General features: G+C 47.7%; 1 protein-coding gene across 9 annotated transcripts in view; it reads right to left on the minus strand.

The window, feature by feature from the left end:
- Positions 1-2187: 2187 nt before the first annotated feature.
- The window catches only part of Tmem40 (transmembrane protein 40), a 33336-nt gene continuing 15488 nt past the window's right edge, over positions 2188-20035 (minus strand). For 5 of the 9 annotated variants that reach the window (NM_001168256.1, XM_017321846.1, XM_006506819.4 and 2 more), the window contains 11 exons: positions 15367-15444; positions 14598-14729; positions 12005-12079; positions 9440-9493; positions 7867-7902; positions 7052-7084; positions 6711-6758; positions 4242-4313; positions 4064-4138; positions 3493-3555; positions 2188-2741 (listed from right to left, as the gene is read on the minus strand). In NM_001168256.1, the coding sequence (NP_001161728.1) occupies positions 2722-2741; positions 3493-3555; positions 4064-4138; positions 4242-4313; positions 6711-6758; positions 7052-7084; positions 7867-7902; positions 9440-9493; positions 12005-12079; positions 14598-14729; positions 15367-15436 (678 nt within the window). In that variant the 5' untranslated portion in view covers positions 15437-15444 and the 3' untranslated portion in view covers positions 2188-2721. The remainder of the gene's footprint in view (positions 2742-3492; positions 3556-4063; positions 4139-4241; positions 4314-6710; positions 6759-7051; positions 7085-7866; positions 7903-9439; positions 9494-12004; positions 12080-14597; positions 14730-15366; positions 15445-20035) is intronic. The other 4 variants (NM_001168257.1, XM_011241510.2, XM_011241512.3 and 1 more) reach the window with 3 other exon arrangements.

Below are 20035 nucleotides of genomic sequence, written 5' to 3' on the forward strand. Positions count from 1 at the left end.
TCAGATCTCATTACGGATGGTTGTGAGCCACCATGTGGTTGCTGGGATTTAAACTCCAGACCTTTGGAAGAGCAGTCGGGTGCTCTTACCCGCTGAGCCATCTCACCAGCCCCAAATAGTTCTTAAAATATCTTTTGCATATATTCCCAGAAGTGAAGCTTCTGGGTCATGTGGTAATCCTATCTTAAATTCTTATTTTATTTCTTTTTAGATTTTAATAAAAGATTTAAAGAAATAATTTTATTTCTTTTTAGATTTGTTTTCTGTGTATGAGTGCTTTGTCTGAATGTTTGTCTGTGTACCACATGTGTGCCTCATCTATCCTTGGAGGTTACATGTGTGCAGTGCTGGAAGAAGCCAGCAGATGGCAGCAGATCACCTGGAACTGGAGTTACCAATGTCTGTCAGCAACCTTATGAGTGAGTGCAGGGAACTGAACCCAGGTCCTGTGCACGAATAACAAGTGCTCTTAACTGTTGGGTCATCTCTCCAACCCTATTTCATTTTTAAAGTTTTTTTTTTCATTCTGATTTATGTGACAGTGTTCATGCAGACCAGAAGTCACTGAAGATACGACAGCTGTGAGCTACCATATTGGTGATGGGAACTACCTTAGTTACTTCTCTATTCCTGTGATAAGACGCCATGCCCAAGACAATTTACAAAAGAAAGCATTTAGTTTGAGCTTACAGTTTCAGAGGATTAGAGTCCATGATGGTGGGGCAAAGGCATAGTGGCAGGAGCTACCTGAGAGCTGTGTCCAAGTAGGAGGCAGAGAAATGCACAGTGGGAAAGGTGCCTGGCTTTTGAAACCTCAAGCCTGCCCCCAGTGACACACCTCCTCCCCCCCAGGCCACACCTTCTCATCCTTTACAAAACACTAAACACAAGAGCTTACAGGGGCCACTGTCATTCAAATTGCCACCACGGAGCTGAACCCAGCTCCACTGCAAAAGCAGCCCCTTCCTTAACTACTGAGCCATCTTTCCTAAGCCTCAATTATTTTTATAGTCTTACTCTGGTCTCACCTTCTGTGTGGTTTTTAACTTTTTAACTTAGATTGCAAAGAAATAGGTTCCAGCATCTTTTTTGTTTTTTTCTCCTAAAGAAAAAAAAGAAAAGAAAATCTCACTAAGTAGCCATTTCCAGTTTAGAACGCCCTATGTAGACCAGACTAGCCACCAGCTTGCAATGACCCTCCTGCCTTTGCTTCCTGAACACTGGAGTTACAGACACATGATGACATGTGTGGTCTCCTGGGGTGTTCTCTAGCTTGCCATGGTTGCCCTTGATATAAAGTCTATAGCCGAGTCAGCAGGAAAGCACAGGGCCAGGCTTACATCCCGGAGGTTGATCCCCCTCCATCTCAGCACTCAAGACACAGAGGCAGGTGAATCTCTGTGAGTTCCAGGCCAGCCTGGTCACCAGAGTGAGTTCCTGGTCAGGCAGGGGGCTGTACCACCCCAGTTATCTTTTTGGCATAGGATCTCATTCACCTAGACTGTTCTTGAACTCCCTATGTAGCTGAGGCTGGCCTTAAACTCCTGAACCTCCTGCCTCCAGTTCCAGAATGCTAGGATTACCAGCACGCAAAGCCATGCTCAGTTTGTGGGGTGCTTGGGATAAATCCAGAGCTGTGTGAACTTGAGGCAAGTGCTCTAACCAAACCAGGCCTCTAGCATTCACACACACACACACACACACACACACACACACACACACATTTGGTATTTTTTACAAGAATGTTTGCTACCCTCACCGGTGTAGAAGATGTCTGAATTTTCTGCAAGCCACTATACGTACATTCTCGGTTTATACTCTATGCAATTGGATAAGCACTCACCCCATCTAGATGGATTCAATGGAATCTCCAGATGTGTTCTCATGCTCAAGAAACCTAAAGGAACTGTAAGGCTATACAGCTCAGCTAGTAACAAGCTCACCTACCAGGCACGAGGCATAGGGTTCAAGGCACTCAGTACAGTAGTACAGTAGCACATACCTATGATCCCAGCATTCAGGAGGTGAAGGCAGGAGGATCAGGAGTTCAACATTAGTCTTGGCTGCATAGAGAGTTTGAGGCCAGCATGGGCTACATAAGAGCCTGTATTTAAAGAAAAAAAAATCCTTAAAAAAAAAAGAGGAGGGGTGGGGTGGGGAAGAAATCTAAAGGAATATTTAGTCGACTTTTTTTTTTAAGCACAAGGAACAGAAAATTTATTTGGATTTTAGGAGTCCAAGGGCAACAGGGTTGGTCAGCTATGATGGGTCCGCAGCTTTGGTCCCCAGCGTCTTACCTGCAACAAGTTCCCCTGGGAACCCAGCCTGGTAGCTCCCTGCCTCAGAATGGCTGTCCCAAGAAGGCTCTGCAGGAACTGTGAGCTCCTGGGCATGGCCTGAGGACACCAGAGAGACCCAGGCCCGCAGATGCCAGCCTGCAGAACCCAGGATTCATGTTGACCTATGAGCAATGGCATCCCAGCTCCTCCGTGCTGACCCGACGCTATCCCCTCTTCTCTTCCCCACGGAGACTGCGTGTTAATCTGCAGAGCAAGAGCCTGCCCACTGGTGCCGACACTCAGATCACGTGGAAGGAAAGAGCTCTTTATTGTGTGGCCTTCTGGTGTCTTCCAGCGCGTCGTTCTGTCTTCTGGGCTCAGGCATGGCAGTGGTTACAGTGGTCACATTGGGGACTGGCTCAGCTGCTGTCAGGCAGTGATCTCAGTTAGTTCTCCTGAACCCTGAAAGGCAAAGCCAGACGAATGACATAGGACTCTGTCTTGCTCCAACCACCACCTCAAATGCCCACACATCACAGGGATGGCCTCAAAGGACTCTTTCTGAAGGCACTGTGGGTCCCCCATGGTTCACAGTTGTGGAGATATTGCCACTCCCATCTCCAGCACAGAAACACACCATCCCTGGCTTCTAGGCTCTGAGGCACAATACAATCAAGTCCAAAGCCGCTGGGCTGCTGGTCAAAGACAATGTGTGGGGGTATGGCTCTGCAGTAGAGCAATTTCTTAGCCTGTGTGAAGCCTTGGGTTCCATCCTAGCAACACACACACACACACACTCATAGAGACTCTTCTTTAGCCCAGGCTATCTCAAAGGAAACTACAAAGTTACTTAATACAGTCAGGGAGGAGGTAGCATTTGAGGAGTACAGACTTCCTGGCTTTTCTTCAATGCTGACACCCCTCTGCATGCTTCCTCACTTAGGGACAGTCTGTGCAGTAAGAAATGCACCAGCTTTCCAGCCGAGAAGCCTGAGGCTACAGACGGCTGGGTTGTGGCTTGCCTAGCGTGCTGCAGGTCTCGGATTCCATTCTCAGCACAGAAAAGGGCTATCTGGGGGGGTCACAGGACACAGGCAGAACTTGAACCCGAGCCTCCTGACTCAGGGACTTTCCATAGACGACAGATCTTTTTCCAAGGAGAAAGCCCCAATCGGGAGAGGGTTTTGGATGGGGAAACGTGCGGCACCATTACCTGGCAGCCGGAACTTCTGAAGGAGGGGGATGAAGCCCTGAAGCACGCTGTGGATCCGGTACACTGCTCAGAGAACAAGGGGGAAATGTTGGTAAGGACGGTGGCCCCTTAAGGGGCCCCAGGGTCAGGCTCACTCCCCCGCTGCCCCAGAGCCAAAGCACACCCCACGCAAACAGAGCCTTAACATGCAATTTCAGACTAACGTCAATAACAGTGCTGCAGCTATTACACGGAAAACGAATCACAGGCTGTAATAACAGGGGCAGGAAACCCCGCGACCTCGATTTCTGGCTCTACTTGCTTGTTTTCAGTATCTGAGGAGCTATGTGTGTTTGCCACTTCAAACCGTTTTTTGTGGAACTAACCCCTTTTTTCCACAAGGTTTTGCCAATGACCTCCCTTTGACTTCACAATGCGGTCAGGAAGAAAATACAAACATGAGGAATTTACTTTAAAAAAAAAAAGTTTAGATTGTGGCTCTTAGCCAATCTAGAGGGTGATGGCCAGCCAGCCCAGCTGCCACCCCTCCAGGAGCCTGCGGGGCTATGTAGTTTTTTGAAGGATCACTTACCGAGCCCGAAATAGATGCCAATGGTCTCGAGAGAAGCAAAGGTGAGCAGGCCGACCCCGAGGGACATGAACCAGTCTGCAAGGCAGCCAGGAGACAACAATTAGCTATTCATTGTAGGAGTGGAGGTTGACTCCTGTCCGCCCACACAGCCCCTCCCCAGGTCCCCCGCAGGCCTCACCTGCATAGTAGTGGTAACACACCAGCAAGGCTCCGATGGCAAAGCAGAGAAGGACAAAATGGAAAAACTCATCTGCAAGAAAAGATGGTGGATGGTTCTCTCTCTCTCTCTCTCTCTCTCTCAACTCAGGCCATCACAACAACCCTCTCGTTTTTAATTTTTGATGTTTTTCAAGGCAGGGTCTCTACGCAGCCCAAGGTGACCTTCAAATTAGGATTCTTCTGCCTCAACCGTCAGAGCAACTAGAGTTACAGGTGAGTGCCACAGTACCATGCCTGGCATGCCAGGTTTCTCCTGTGTGTGTGTGTGTATGCGTGTGCATGTGCGTGTGTGTGTGTTACTGTGTTGCCTTGGGTGACTTGAAACTCCCTGTGTAGACCAAGCCGGCTTTGATTTCACAGATATCCACCTGCCTCTGGCTCCAGAGTACTAGGATTAAAAGCATGTGCCACCATACCCAGCTATTTGTTTGTTTGTTTGTTTGTTTATGAGACAGGGTTTCACTGTATAATGGTAGCTGATGATCCAACTGTCTCTCCCAGCATAGTGCTGGGGTCAAATGTTGGGAGCCGCCCTCACATTCGCCGTTACAAGATGGCGCTGACATCCTGTGTTCTAAGTGGTAAACAAATAATCTGCGCATGTGCCAAGGGTAGTTCTCCACTCCATGTGCTCTGCCTTCCCCGTGACGACAACTCGGCCGATGGGCTGCAGCCAATCAGGGAGTGACACATCCTAGGCGGAGGATAATTCTCCTTAAAAGGGACGGGGTTTTGCTATTCTCTCGCTTGCTTGCTCTCTTGCTCTTGCACTCTTTTTTTTTTAAAGATTTATTTATTTATTATATGTAAGTACACTGTAGCTGTCTTCAGACACTCCAGAAGAGGGCGTCAGATCTTGTTACAGATGGTTGTGAGCCACCATGTGGTTGCTGGGATTTGAACTTCAGACCTTTGGAAGAGCAGTCGGGTGCTCTTACCCACTGAGCCATCTCACCAGCCCGCTCTTGCACTCTTGCGCTCTTGCGTTCTGGCTCCTAAAGATGTAAGCAATAGAGCTCTTGCTCTTGCTCTCTTGCTCTCTGGCTCCTGAAGATGTAAGCAATAAAGCTTTGCCGCAGAAGATTCCGGTTTGTTGCGTTCTTCCTGGCCGGTCGCGAGAACGCGTGTAAGAGTCAAAGATGTGCATCACCATGCCCGACTACTCTAAGTTTTATTTTGCGGTGTGTGTGTGTGTGTGTGCGCGCGCACACACACGTGAGCGCGTGCACATGAACATATGCTTGCACGTGTGCATCAAGTAAGTACCCACAGAAGCCTGAAGGGGGTGTTAGATGCCTTGGAGCTGGAGTTACAGGCATTTGTGGGGGATCTGATGTAGGTGCTGTGCTCCAAACTCCAGTCCTCTGAGAAAGGAAGGGGAAGCACACTGATTGGCTAAAGCACCGGCCCAGCCCCTTCCTGTTTTATACACTACAGTGCTCTCGCTCCTGACCAGCCCATGTTACTAGCACCCAGGAGCCCCCTCTCCAGCCCATCCATCTCTCCTCTTTATTGTTGGAACGTGTACAGCCACTCAGCTTGGAGTTTATATCTGTGCTTATGGGTTCCCGCCTCCCTGGCTCTAAGTCTCAGAGGAGATTCTCCGTCAGACTGAGCCGCCAGCGCAGCCCCACGGGGGTGCTCAGGAATTAATTTCCTGAGTGAGCATTAAACCACGTAAAGATGCCAAGTGTGACGTTCTGAGGCTAACAGGCACGAGAGGCTGGATCTCCGATGCTTCTTAAAAGGGATGTCAGCAGGATAGACAGCAAGGTCCCCCTTCTTTCTCACTCAGGGGAATACAAAAGAGAGTTTAGGGGAAGTCCAGCATGCACTCCTGCAGTTCTAGTCCTGGGGATGCTGAGGGAAAAGGACCTAAGCGTGAGGGCATCCTGGTCTACAGAGCTAGTTCCCTGAGAGCCAGGGCTACGCAGAGAAGCTGTGTCTCAAAAATCTACATAAACGAACACCCCAAGGTCTCTCTTTCCTATCCGCAAGCTCTTTCCTGAAGTCCTCGTGGAGTCCAGGCTTGGAGCAGAGGAAGCCCAAGAAGCTCTCATCACTTCTCCAGGGGAACTTCCTAACCCCCACACCCTAACTGTGCCCCACCACACGGCTCGTGAAGCATTGATCTCACTGTGCTCTCACATACAACCAAAGGAGCGTAGGTTGGGCACCAGTCCTAGGCTATGCCAAACCCAGGCTGTGCCCTTCAGTAGCTCTAAGGCCCCCAACCCTGGCCTTCGGTTCCTACATGGAAAGATAGACATCACTGCTTGTCCCCTCAACCAAGATTGCTGAGGACTCTGCTGACTGTGGGACCCCTGACAGAGGTGGCTAGGGTTACTATCATTCCAGCCACCAGCCATCTTGGATCCACAGAAATCGGGACCAGCCAGGTGAGGACAGCTCTTGGACACCAACTTACCATCCTTCTTTATGTTCAGTCTTCTTAACTGAGAGGCCTCCACTTCTCCTTAACAATGAAAGACAGAAAGATGTGTTTTGGAGGTTACCACTCCCCACTTAAAGACTCCATCACTGGGTGTTTGTCTGTGGGTCAGGGGGTGCTCACAGCAGGACCCCTCCCTGACTTTCTCATCCCTCCATAGGCCTAGCCCTCTTCTTCCTTCCATCTCTCCCATGATGGAGACTTCTTTCGGAATCACGCATGTATTGACATCCCTGCCAGAACTGGCCTCAGGTCATTGGTGGTCCCCTCTGGCCCCTGGCACAGCTTCCAGCTGTCCCGGGAGCTTGTATATTTACCCTCCGCTGAGCCGGAACCTCTCCTTCGGAGTCCTAGAAATGAGAAACTCAGTGTTAGCTCCATGTCAGCCAAGGCACCTTGCCAGGTGCTGCCACTCTGGGGAGAGGCCAGAGGTGACTGAAGACAGTGGTTTTCAACCGTCCTAATGTTGCGACCCTTTAAAATAATTCCTCATGTTGTGGTGACAACCTCCACAACCATAAAATTATTTCATTGCTATTTCATAACTATAATTTTGCTATTGCCATAAACCATAATGTAAATATCTGGTGTACAGGATAACTGATATGTGACCCCCAAAGGCGTTGAGACCCACAGGTTGAGAACTTCTCTAGATAATGTTCCAGCCATGGAACCCAAGGGACCTTTCCTCGCTGGTTGATACCTGCTTCCTCTTGCCTGGACCGCCATTTCCATGTCCCACCACCTCTCCCCTGTCTGTTCGTGCAGTCAGGTCCCTAAGTAGGCCCGGAGTTGCCATATCTCATGGCTGTGACCCTGAGAGTGCTCCACCAGGACTATGCCCACTGACAGTGCTCTACCAGGTCTATGCCTACTGACAGTGCTCCACCAGGACAATGCCTACTGACAATGCTCCAACAGGACAATGCCCACTGACAGTGCTCCTCCAGGACTGACAGTGCTCCACCAGGACTGACAATGCTCCAATGCCCACTGAGAGTGCTCCACCAGGACAATGCCCACTGAGGGTGCTCCACCAGGACAATGCCCACTGAAAGTGCTCCAACAAGACAATGCCCAGACCCCACTGAACTCCAGAATCGTTGACTCCCTTCCCTTCCTGGATACTCACCTGACTCCCCAGTAGGCACCATTTCCCCAGCAGCACCTGCACGGAAGGAGAATCAGTGAGCACACACATGATTGGTGCCCTCCTGAGAGGGGCCTAGGGAAGAGGGTAGGAACCTACCTGGAGACTTGCACTGATCGGTTGTAGGCTGGGTGGGGACTGGAGCAGGCTTTACAGTTCCTGCTCCACCTACCAGGAAGTAATCCCCACCACAAGCCATGGGAAGTCAGTACTTTTTATTTAAAACAAAAAAAAAACAGGCTGGAGAGGTGGCTGAGTACCAGATGCTCACAAGCTCCCGCGGCTCTTGTTTTGGGGGAATCTGCTGCCCTCTTCTGGCTTCTTCTGGGACTGCACTTATGCATAAACCCACACTCAGACACACACATATAAAATTAAGGGGCAGGAGAAACAGATCCTCTTGATCCTCTTTCAGAGGACCTGGGTTCGGTCCCCACCCTCATGCCAGCTCACATCTGTAATTCTAAGTCTGGGAGAGTGGACCCCCTCTTCAGCCTCTACAGGCACGCAAATGGTACACAGACACACATGTAGGAAAAACACTCATACACATAAAATAAACACATCTTTAAGACAATGAAAGTAAAGCCAATATTAAAAACAAAACAACGTGAAATAACAACAAAGTGACCAGCCTTGGGTTCAATTTCTAGTACTAAAATAAATAAATAAATCCAGATAAGCAAATGAAACAATATCAAGATCACCCACAGTGCCAGCGCCCAGAGGCAGACACGTGTGCTGTGTGGTCTTCTTGCTCTGAGTAAGCCTGTGTTCTTGTTGTTTCCCTGGCTCATTACCCCGAGTTGGGGGAGTGGGTGGATATTGGGGGTCCCAATCTCTCTATTGATAGTGTGCATCTGGCAGGCTCTTTGGTGAACTAGGCCAATCTGTGAATTCTCCTTCTTTGTTGAAGTGCTACTGAGCGAAGTTCTCTGTCATTTACACTCCATCTCTGTGCTCTCTATGTCTCCTCACCGTCACACAGGGCTCTTGGAAACAGTTCCTAAATGCGGACAGGGTGTCTGAGCCATTCTTTTTTATTAGTTATTTATTTTATGCATATGAGTATGCTGTAGCTGTCTTCAGACACGCCAGAAGAGGGAATCAGGTCTCATTACAGATGGTTGTGAGTCACCATGTGGTTGCTGGGAATTGAACTCAGGACCTCTGGAAGAGCAGTCGGTGCTCTTAACCACTGAGCCATCTTCTCTCCAACACTCTGAGCCATTCTTAAACAATACAGGGTTTCAAGATAGTGGAATGAATCATAACCCATCATTCTGCTAGCAAAACTGAGGGTCAGTTGTTTGGGGGGTGACCAGTCAAGACCATGCTGAAAGTCGGGGTTTCAGTCAGCTAGGAAGGCTGACAGCCCTTGACCCATTGTAACCATGGTAGCAGGGACTTCAGTCCCACCTGAATGGCTGCAGCCTCACTACCCCACTTGTATCTGCCTGGGAGCCTTCAGAGCATGAGACTCTACCCTTTGTGTGCCCACTGGGCTCTCGGCCCTCACGGCTGTCTACTCCAAGGTCAGGAGACAAGCAGTTACCTCCGCAGAGCTGAAGCTCGTCCTTTAGCACTTCCAGTTCCCCATGGTCGGCACCTGGGTGGAGACAAAGCTTGGTGAGGTCCCTCCAGTGTCTGAGAGCCACCTCCATCACCCTACATCTGAAGTCTCCCAAAGGCAAAACAGCGTTATTCACGACGCTTGCCCTCAGTGCTCCTAGAGGAGCTATGTTCCCATACTGAGAAGGAACTGCAGATCTGACAGGATGTGGGTCTCAGTCAAGCGTAGTTATGGGAGGGGCTGGAGAGATGGCTCAGAGGCCAGGAGCACTGGCTGCTCTTCCAGAGGACCCAGGTTCAATTCCCAGCACCCACCGGGCAGCAAACAGTTGCAGTTTCATACACCATCTTCTGGCCTCTGTGGGCATTTATATGGCACACACAACACACCTGCAGGTAGGCAAAACACCCATATTCATAAATAAACCTTTACATTTTTATATAAAAGGAGTAGTTGCCATCTATTAAGGTGAGTAGCACTGTACTGGGTGATTTATGCAGAATGTCTCCATTTGGTTCTCATAGAGAATGGAGAAGGCACCAACGCATGCCGCCTACCTATTACGCAGGCAAGGCAACAGGGACTCAAAAGTTCAGTTAGATCTCAGGAGACGGCATAGTAGGAGAGAGCTTGCCCGGCCTTTGGGAGGGACTGGTCTGATCTTGGCACAGGGATGTGGGTGATGGAGGGAAAAAAATTAAAATGATTCTACCAAACTTACATAGTAAGGAGTGACTTTACAGGTCTCTCATAAAACCTGCATTCCTGCTTTTTTTATTTGTGGTTGTTTTATCTTATTCATTTATTTATCATCATCATTACCACCATCACCACCACCACCATCATCATTATCATCATCACCACCATCACCACCACCACCATCATCATCATTATCATCATCACCACCATCATCATCATCTTTGGTACTGGATCTTGAGCACAGGGCTTCTGCAATGCTAATCACAGACTTCACACATTGAGCTACAGCCCAGATCCCCCAGCTAGTTATATCTCTAAAAATAAAACCCAGGATCAACTCCAGCATCATAGGCAGCATTTATTAAGCACTTTGTGTATACCAGTCTCTGCACTAGACATTCATTCATTAATTCCCATTCTCTCCATGACGTTCTCACAAAGTTTATTTATCTGTTTAGGCAAAAGTGTTCTCCTAAGACTGGACAGACAGCTCGAGCCTTAAGAGCACTGGTTACTCTTGCAGAGGACCCAGATTCCATCCCTAGCCCCCACCCACAAGATGTCTCAAAACAATCTATGACTCCAGTTCCAGGGAATCAGATATCTTTTTTAAAAAGATTTATTTATTTATTATATGTAAATACACTGTAGCTGTCCTCAGACACCCCAGAAGAGGGCATCAGATCTCATTACAGATGGCTGTGAGCCACCATGTAGTTGCTGGGATTTGAACTCAGGACCTCTGGAAGAGCAGTCAATGTTCTTAACCACTGAACCATCTCTTCAGCCCCCAGATATCTTTTTCTGGCCTTCATGGTACCACACATGCACAGGGTACACACACATGCATGCAGGCAAAACCCTCACACACATAAGTGATGTGTTTTTTTTAAAGGGGGGGTGTTGAGGTTGTAGCTCACTGTAGTGGGAGAACAAGCTCTGGGTACCTCCCCAGTATGGCAAAAATAAATAAACAAATAAACACATACATCTATCTCACACTTCACCATCATAATTACTATTAATATTTTTCTGTTTTTCTGTTTTGTAAAGTGTTCTTTTTTAATATTTATTTACTTGCATGGTGGCATGGAGCTCACGCCACAGTGCATATGTGGAGGTCAGAGGACAGCAAGTTTTAGAAGTCACTTTTCCTTTTGTGGGGGGCAGAGTCCCAGGCATCTAGCTCAGGGCATCAATTTTGGCAGCAGGTGCCTTTAGCCCACTGAGCTATCTCAACAGTCCCTTTTCCTGTTCTCTGTATGACTTTTTTTTAAGATTTATTTATTTATTTTATGCATGTGAGTACACTATAGCTGTTTTCAGAACACCAGAATAGGGCATCGGATCCCGTTATAGATGGCTGTGAGCCACCATGTGGTTTCTGGGATTTGAACTCAGGACCTCTAGAAGAGGGGTCAGTGCTCTTAACCACTGAACCATCTCTCCAGCCCTCTGTATGACTTTTTTTTAAAACAAATACATATTCGACCAGTTGAGTTCTGTGACTTGGCATCTATTATCTCAGAGCTAGAGAAGCGCTCATCAAAAACAAAGCTGGGTGTGAGGGGGCATACTTTCCTGGTCTACATGGAGAGTTCTAGGATAGCCAAAGCCACACAGTGAAACCCTGCCTCAAAACAAACAAACAAAAAACCAGACTATCACCAAGGCAGAGCCCAGCTTTCTGCTTCTGTCTGGTGGCTGTGGCTATTGTAGGGTGTTAAGTAGGCTATTTCCCCTTCGTCCTGTACAAACAACGCTGTGAGGCACCTCTTCACAGAGCCCCACTGAGAGATTCAGCAGTCAGGTAGGAAGCAAAGAAAAGATGGGGAGCCTGCTGCCTACCACGCAAGCTGTCCCTGCGGGGCCTCCTTCTGTGTTTCCTGGGACCTCTGGAGGGCTGGTCCTCATCGCTGCTGTCTGTGAGGAGCAAACACAAGCTGTAGGGCTTCAGTTGGAAGGAGCCACAACCGCCATGGCTCTGGTGGATATTCTCAGTCTTCCCACACTATGGAGGAAGGAGCTCTGCCTGGCTTTCGGGTTATGACAGTGACCTTGAACTTTCTGTCCTTTCTGTGTTTTGTGACTGAGCCCTACCTCTGCTGCTGCCTAGAGAGGCTTTCCTGAGGAGGCAACCGAGTTCAATGACACAGCATATTACGGAGTCCATGATGCTGTATCATCTCTGTCCTCATGACGTCATATGACCCTGGGTGTCTGACATGTGTTCTACTTGCCTGGAATGCCTTTCCAACTTGTCTCCTTGATTGTGACCTTAAGCTGATGTCACATGTCCTATAGAAACCCTAATCATATTGCTTAAGCCCTCATTGACTTTGTCCTCCCTGCCTTGAGTCAGTCGCCATGATGGCTGGGTGATGTGTGTCTGTCCAGCCACCTAGGTCACAGCCCACATCATCCATTGCCCTAGGTTGCCTAGTCTGGAGCAGAAGCCTGGAGGGGGTAAAGCTTGGTTGAGTTGTGCACGTCTTAGACTAGCTGGTGGATAAAGAATTCAGAGCCAGGAGTTTCTGGCTACAGGGCTTTCTTCCAAGACTACCAAGATGGCCCTGGGTGAGTTCCCTCCATATGCTTGGGGGCTTCCTGGTCAATTGTATTCATTTTTAAAAAGCCAGGGAATCAAGTTAGCTGTGCTTTTAAGTCAGTGTTCAAATAATTTCACCTGACACAGGAAGAGTTGTCTGGTAGTAAAGGTGTCCCTCGGATTCCATGGGGAGAAGGTTCTAAGACTTGCCACACCTACCAAATCCACGGCAGTGCCAGTCCCGTACACACAACAGTGTGGTGTTTGCATGGAAACTGTACGTGTCCTCTTGTGTTATTTTTCTTAATTTTAAAAATATTTATTGTGAGCCGGGCAGTGGTGGCGCATGCCTTTAATCCCAGAACTTGGGAGGCAGAGGCAGGCAGATTTCTGAGTTTGAGGACAGCCTGGTCTACAAAGTGAGTTCCAGGACAGCCAGGACTACACAAAGAAACCCTGTCTCAAAAAATAAAAATAAAAATAAAAATAAATAAATAAATTATTATGTGTATGGGAAACTCGTTCAAGTTTATCTTAACGAATAAGATTTTGAGTGACTTTATTCCCACCTCCTTTTACTTTTGGAACTGGGTCTCAGTATGTAGTCCTGGCTGGCCTAGAACTCACTCTGTAGACCAGAATGTCATCGGATTTGTGTGCTGGAATCACAGGCATGTGTCATCATGCCCAGTTATTTCCCCCTTTTCTATATTCTACACATTTACATCAATGAGAGAGAGAAATATCTTCACTGAAAAAGATCAAACAATATAGAAAATATAGGTAAAATAAAACTCACTCCAGCTTCTACCAACCAGGGACAGCGTCCATCAGCAAGTGACTGACATTAGCTTAGCCTTGCCTAGGTTTTAGTCATAATATACATTTGGGTTTTAGATGGTTTGTTTGTTTGTTTGTTTTACTTTTGCTTGCTTTGGGCAGGTTTCCTATGTAACCCAGGCTAGTCTGCTCATCTTTCTGTCTCTGCCTTCCAAGTGCAATACAAGTGTAATACACGTGTATACACATGTATACCACCGTGTTTGGCTTTATTTAGTAGTTATTCATTCATGTAGCCCAGGCTAGTGAAGGATGACCATGCACTTCTGATCCTCCTGCCTCTACTTCCTGGATGGCGGGATTATAGATGTGTGTCACCATTCTAGGTTTGTGCTGTGCTGTGCTGTGTTGTGCTGTGCTGTACATGTCGCCCAGGGCTCCATGCAAAACAGGTACCAGCAGATCCCCAGCCCAAGCCTGGGAATCTTTCAGCAAATAGAGTTGGAAGCTCAGGCCCACCATGAAAACTAGACCACAGTGCGGGAGCTCCATTTGAACAGGCAAAGCGGCCGCTCCCATACACTGTCCAGTCAAGGACTCTCTAGTTTGTTACCGAGGCTTGCTTCTTAATGCAGGCAACATAGCCTCCATGTGCCTCACCTATAAAATGAGACTAACAATAGTACTACTTCAATAGTACTACATCTTCTTCAACGGGGTCCTATGACGATTGGTCAAATTCTTATGAACAAAGTAATTGGAAGAGTGTCTGGTTTACAGAAGCACTCATTGAATGATAGCCTCGATGTTGTTATAAACTCAGCCCTATATGTTTTCTAATTTTTTTTTTTCGAGGTTTCTGGCAGTCCTGGAGCATACTCTGCAAACCAGGCTGGCATCGAACTCAGAGATCTGCCTGTCTCTGCCTCCTAAATGCTGGGATTAAAGCGCTGCCCAGCTACTAAATTTATTTTTATTAGTGTGTGTGTGTGTGTGTGTGTGTGTGTGTGTGTGTGTGTGTGTGTTACTGGGGATGAAACCTAGAGCTCTTCATTTACAAGGCAAGCACTGTAACATCAAGTCACATTCCAGTCCTAAGAATGTTTGCTATACCTGAGGAGGAGGAAGAAGATGAGGAGGAAGAGGAGGAAGAAGATGACGAGGATGAGGATGAAGAGGAAGACTTGTCTCTCTTATATCGCTCCCGGGCCTTCCCATGATGCTTGTGGAGCTCTGTCTCTTGGTCTGGAGGCACACAGGGTAGGTATGAGTTTTTCTTGCCCCTTGCCCCATCCCTGGCACCAGTACAGCCTCTTCAGGGAGCACTCATCAAGCTAAGAGGGAGGACTACTCTTCTGAAAATCTAAGGCTGTTTGAAGGTGTATAAGATCAAGGTTCTCAGAGACCCTTGGGGAGGGGTCAGGGAGTCAATGACAGCCCCAGGCAAACATTCCTCTGCATACAGACTCTGACAGAGGCCTCTAAGCCCCGAATCCTACCCCACCGGAGACGTTCAGACTCAGAGCAGGTTCCTATTCAGGTTTCTCTAAGCCACACAGAGGGCAGCCTATGATCAAGCGCTAAACTCTCCCTTCCTTCAACAGCAGGCACATGAGACCCTTCCCACCTTCTGGAGACTCTCCCCACTTCCAGCACAAGCTGTCCAGAAACTTCTTGAGATCTGGGGAGTGGCCAAGGACCTGCCCGACTAGGAAGTGTGGGGAACAGGTGGGAGCAAGCACATACATGGAAAATCGCTTCTCTGCTACAGCTTTGATGTGGCCATCACAACACGTGACCTAAGCAGGTCTTGGATGACGGCCCCACCCATGCGGGAGTCTCCCCAGGAGGCTGTGCTCAGGGTCTGAGGAGGCAAACTTACAGTGATCTTCCGTTTCCCTGTGGACTCCACCACTGTCTTGAGACTGGGAAGAAGATCCTGAAGCCTCCATGACTTTCCCTAGAGGAAGAACAATGAGTTGTTAACTTCACTTTAGTTAATGCTCTTCATATGTAAAGAGCTTGACAAATAAATAAGGATAGGAAGGGAAACATCCAACATTTGACATTATAAAGATTTTTTTTTTCCGAGACAGGGTTTCTCTGTGTAGCCCTGGTTGTCCTGGAACTCACTCTTGTAGACCAGACTGACCTCGAACTCAGAAATCTGCCTGCCTCTGCCTCCCAAGTGCTGGAATTAAAGGCACCCGGCTAGGATTTTTTTTTTTTTTTCAGGCAGAGTCTCTCCGTGTAACTCTGGCTGACCTGGAATTTGCTATGTAGACCAGGCTAGTCTTGAACTCATAGAGATCTGCCTGCCTCTGTCTCCCAAGTGCAAGGACTAAAGGCATGTGCCACCATTCCCAGACCATTTTTATTTTTAAAACATATTTATTTGTTGGTTTATTTAGTATGCTGTCTTCAAATGCATAACTTGTATGGAGGCCAGAGGACAACTTGTGGAATCGGTTCTCTTTCTCCAACTTGCTCTCAAGGGTTAAACTCAGAGCATCATGATTGACAGCAGGTACCCTTACACACAAAGCACCTCAGCTCTAGGAAAACAATTTAGAAAAAAAGAGGAGACCAGAGATACACGGCAAAATGTTGTCTCAGATAAATGAAACAAAAACAAACAAACAAATATAACCTTAGGAGAATTTGAATATTGGTCATCTTTTGATAACATTAAAATCTTGCAGAGGCTGGATAGATGGCTGACTAGCCTCTTCAGCCTGACAGCCTGAACTCAGATCCCTAGAGTCTGTAAAGGCAATTTGAACCTCTCTCATCCTAGTGTACCCCTATGGTAGAAAGGCAGGAGGAGTCAGAATTGCTGAGTTGATCAGCTAGCACTGCACACTCAGCAGTGAGCAGCAGAGACGCCCTGTCTCAAACAAGACTGAAGGCAAGGATCAACAGGTAAGGTGTCTTCTCATCTCCCATTCCACACGCACGCCTGCGCACACACAGAGCTTTTCTGAGCTGGGTATAATGGCAAATGCCCACAGTTCCCACTTTCTGGGGGTGGGGGTAAGGACAGAAGCATTGTCTGAGGTTTGGAGCTTGACATCAGCCTATGAAACAGAACATAAGACTCTCAAAAGCAACAACAACAACAAAACCTTTTTAAAGGGGTGCAGTTTATGTTAGTATTAGGATTTTGTTTTATTTTGTTTTCTAAAGGCAAGTCTTGCTGTGTAGACCAGGTTGTGGTGCCTCACAATGTTCCAACCTCCAGTTCCATGGGATCCTACTGTAGCCTTGAGGGGCACTGCAGGCACAGTGTGGCTGTTTGAAAGAAAATGCCACTCATTGGCTCACAGGGAGTGGCACTATTGGGAGGTGTGGTCTTGCTGGAGTGGGTGTGACCTTGCTTAAGTGGGCGTGGCTTGGTTGGAGCAAGCATGTCACACAGTTCCCTTCCTGCTGCTTGCTGATCCTGATGGAGAACTCTCAGCTCCTTCTCCAGCACCTGTCTGCCTGCATGCTGCCCTGTTCCCCACCATGATGATAATGGACTAAACCTCTGACCTATAAGCCATCCCTAATTAAATGTTTTCCTTTATAAGAGTTGCCTTGGTCCTGGTGTCTCTTCACAGCAGTAGAAATCCTAAGACACACACGGTGCACAGACATACATACAGACAAAATGCCTAAACACATACAACAAATATTTTTTTTAAATGTGACCTTATATGTGTATTGTCTCAATCATTTTACAAAGGGCATACGACCATGAGTCCCTGTGCACTGGTGACACACCCGACAGGATCAGCCTTCACCTGTGAATCGTCATTTCCAGACAATAAAATATCTTTTGAAAGGTGGTCTGACCCTTACAATAATCGTACAGGGTCAGGTTTGCTATCCATGTAGATGAGGGAGTGTTGGCTCACAGAGATGATAGTCTTGCTGGGACTGCAGAGCTCAAGTTCCGTCTATCACACCTAAACAGTGACCAGGGACACAAACTAGCTCATGAGTCACCGTGGAGGCAGCTCAGAATGCTTATGGGTGAAGCTGATGAAGATCAGACCAAGAGTTCAGAGCTGAGTCCATGTTCGGCTTTCCTGGGCTTCTGAGAAGTCACTAGGGATCACCAGAGGTGTGTCTGCAGCTGAGGGACTCAGAAAATCCCAATGTCTAGAAGAGCAGATTTTGGGGGTATGAAGGATATGACTGGGTCCAATAGCCTGATTTTAGATGGTCAGGAAACTACCACCTGGAGACTACCTTTCCCAGAATCCTTTGAAGTTGTATATAGCCATGTGTTTCATTGGTAGTGGACAGGAACAGACGTAGTGGCCTGATAGGAAATTTTTAGTGGTTGTGGATGAAGATGCAAACATGTGGGTGTGTTGTGTGTGGGTATGTGTTTCTGTGTGGTGTATGTGCAGTGTATGTGTGTATGTGTGTTTGTGATGGGTATGTGGTGTATGTATGTATGTATGTATGTATGTATGTATGGTATGTGTGAGTGTGTGGTGTCTACGTGGTATATGTGTGTGTGTGTGTATGTATGGTGTGTAGTGTGGTGTGTGTGGTGTATGTATGTGTGTGGTGTATGTATATAAGGTGTATGTAGGTGTGTGTGAGTGTGTGTTTTGTGTGGTGTATGTGAGTGATGTGTGTGTGTGATATATGTGGTATGTGTGTCATGCATGTGTGTGCACATGAGTGTTACTGACAGGCAAGCATATAACCTCCACACTCCTATACTTCGTATTTCAGGTAGGGCTCCTCAGAGGGCCTTACATCCCCACAAGATCATGAACGAAGATGAGGCAGGAACTCAGGTTGCTTCATGTATCGGACTCCCATTCCCTACGTGAATAGGGTGAGACACAGAGCAAAAGATGCTGAGGATAACAAAGCCTGGGAAGATAATGAGATAACTCTCAGAGCTCACCATCTGCTGGGCAATGTTCTAACAGCCTCCACTACCCAATAAGGGCTCATTGTGATTATACCCATTTTATAGTTCAGAATGTCAAAGCACTGAGAAGCTGAGGAACTTGCCAGGCACACATAGCTGGAAGGGGGCTGAACAAGGGCTGCCATTCTGTCCAGGTTGGGAGATTGGAGCACATCGGGCACATCCTCCAAGCCTGTCATTAGCATCAGGAAAGAAGCCAGAAACAGTCACTAGAAGCATTATGAGACTCCATTGACCTGGCTTGGATTTAGCCACTCCTGACACTGGAGTGAGTGTCCTCATGGCCTCCCACTGCCATGTTTTCTGAGGGCATGCTTTCATTATTTTTTTCAGAGATGGGGTCTTGCAAGTCTTACCCTGACTCGTCTTCCATGTTAGGGATTGGTTCTAATTCTTTGTCTTAGTTCAGCTCCCAAAACTCACACAGGAATCTGCATGTCCAGATGCTGAGGGTCCTTGTCCCCAGTTGGTTTTTGATTAATCAATAAAGAGCCAACAGCTAATGGCTGGGCAGGGTGAAAGAGGCGGGAAAGAAATGCAGGAGAGAGGAAGAGGGATTCTGCCATGAGAGGGTCGTAGGACTGACCACGCTGTGAAGGAGAGGAGAGTGAGATGTAGGCACGAAGGGAAAGCTGCCCCATGGGAGGGCGCCCAGAAGGAAGCAGGGCAGCAAAGATAAAATATGGATTTAGGGGAGCTGGAGAGATGGCTCCGCGGTTAAGAGTGCTGTCTGCTCTTTCGAAAGTTATGAGTTCAAATCCCACCAACCACATGATGGCTCGCAACCATCCATAATGAGATCTGATGCCCTCTTCTGGGGTGTCTGAAGACAGCTACAGTGTACTTACATATAATAAATAAATAAATCTTTAAAAAATATATACGGATTTAGAAAAAATTAACTCAGGAATACTGGAGGGGAGTGTGTATGCTAGACCAACCATTGAGCTTATAAGGCATATTAAAAATCTCTCTCTCTCTCTCTCTCTCTCTCTCTCTCTCTGTGTGTGTGTGTGTGTGTGTGTGTGTGTGTGTGTGTCTTTCATTTGCAAATCCAGAGAAGTCTGGCGGTTAGCTAGAAGCTGATCACCCCTGGGAGGGAGCTCAAAGCAGATTAATTACTCTTTCCCCTCTGCAGTCACACTGCTCAAGTCACCCTCCCCTCTGAGTACTGGGGTGCAGGTGCACAGATCACACTGCCATCTTGGGCAGTACAGCACTGACCCATCAGGAGGGGCAGGTGGAAACCTCTCAGAGGTAGGCCCTGAGATGGCCCTTTCTCTTTTAATATCCTTGTCCTGTTCTTCCCCTGTATACTTTTCAACTACAAGAAAGCATACATAGGTTTTTTGTTTTTGTTTTTGTTTTTTTAATTTCACAGCCGAGATTTTATCTGCAGGGCACTCAGATAAAACACTCAGGGACACAGTTCACCAAGAGGCACAGATGACCACACACAGAGCTTGCTGGGAGGAGCCTCTCAAGCCTCAGGGTCGGAGGCCATGACCTGTTCCAAAGTGCGGTAGAGTGGGCAAGACCCTGGGTTCCTTGCCAGCACCACAGAAACCAAACCAGGTGCCACGCTTGATTCCCTCTGAGCTGAGCTGGACAT

Source organism: Mus musculus, chromosome 6 (genome assembly GCF_000001635.26).
Source record: "Mus musculus strain C57BL/6J chromosome 6, GRCm38.p6 C57BL/6J".
NCBI classification, from domain to species: domain Eukaryota; kingdom Metazoa; phylum Chordata; class Mammalia; order Rodentia; family Muridae; genus Mus; species Mus musculus.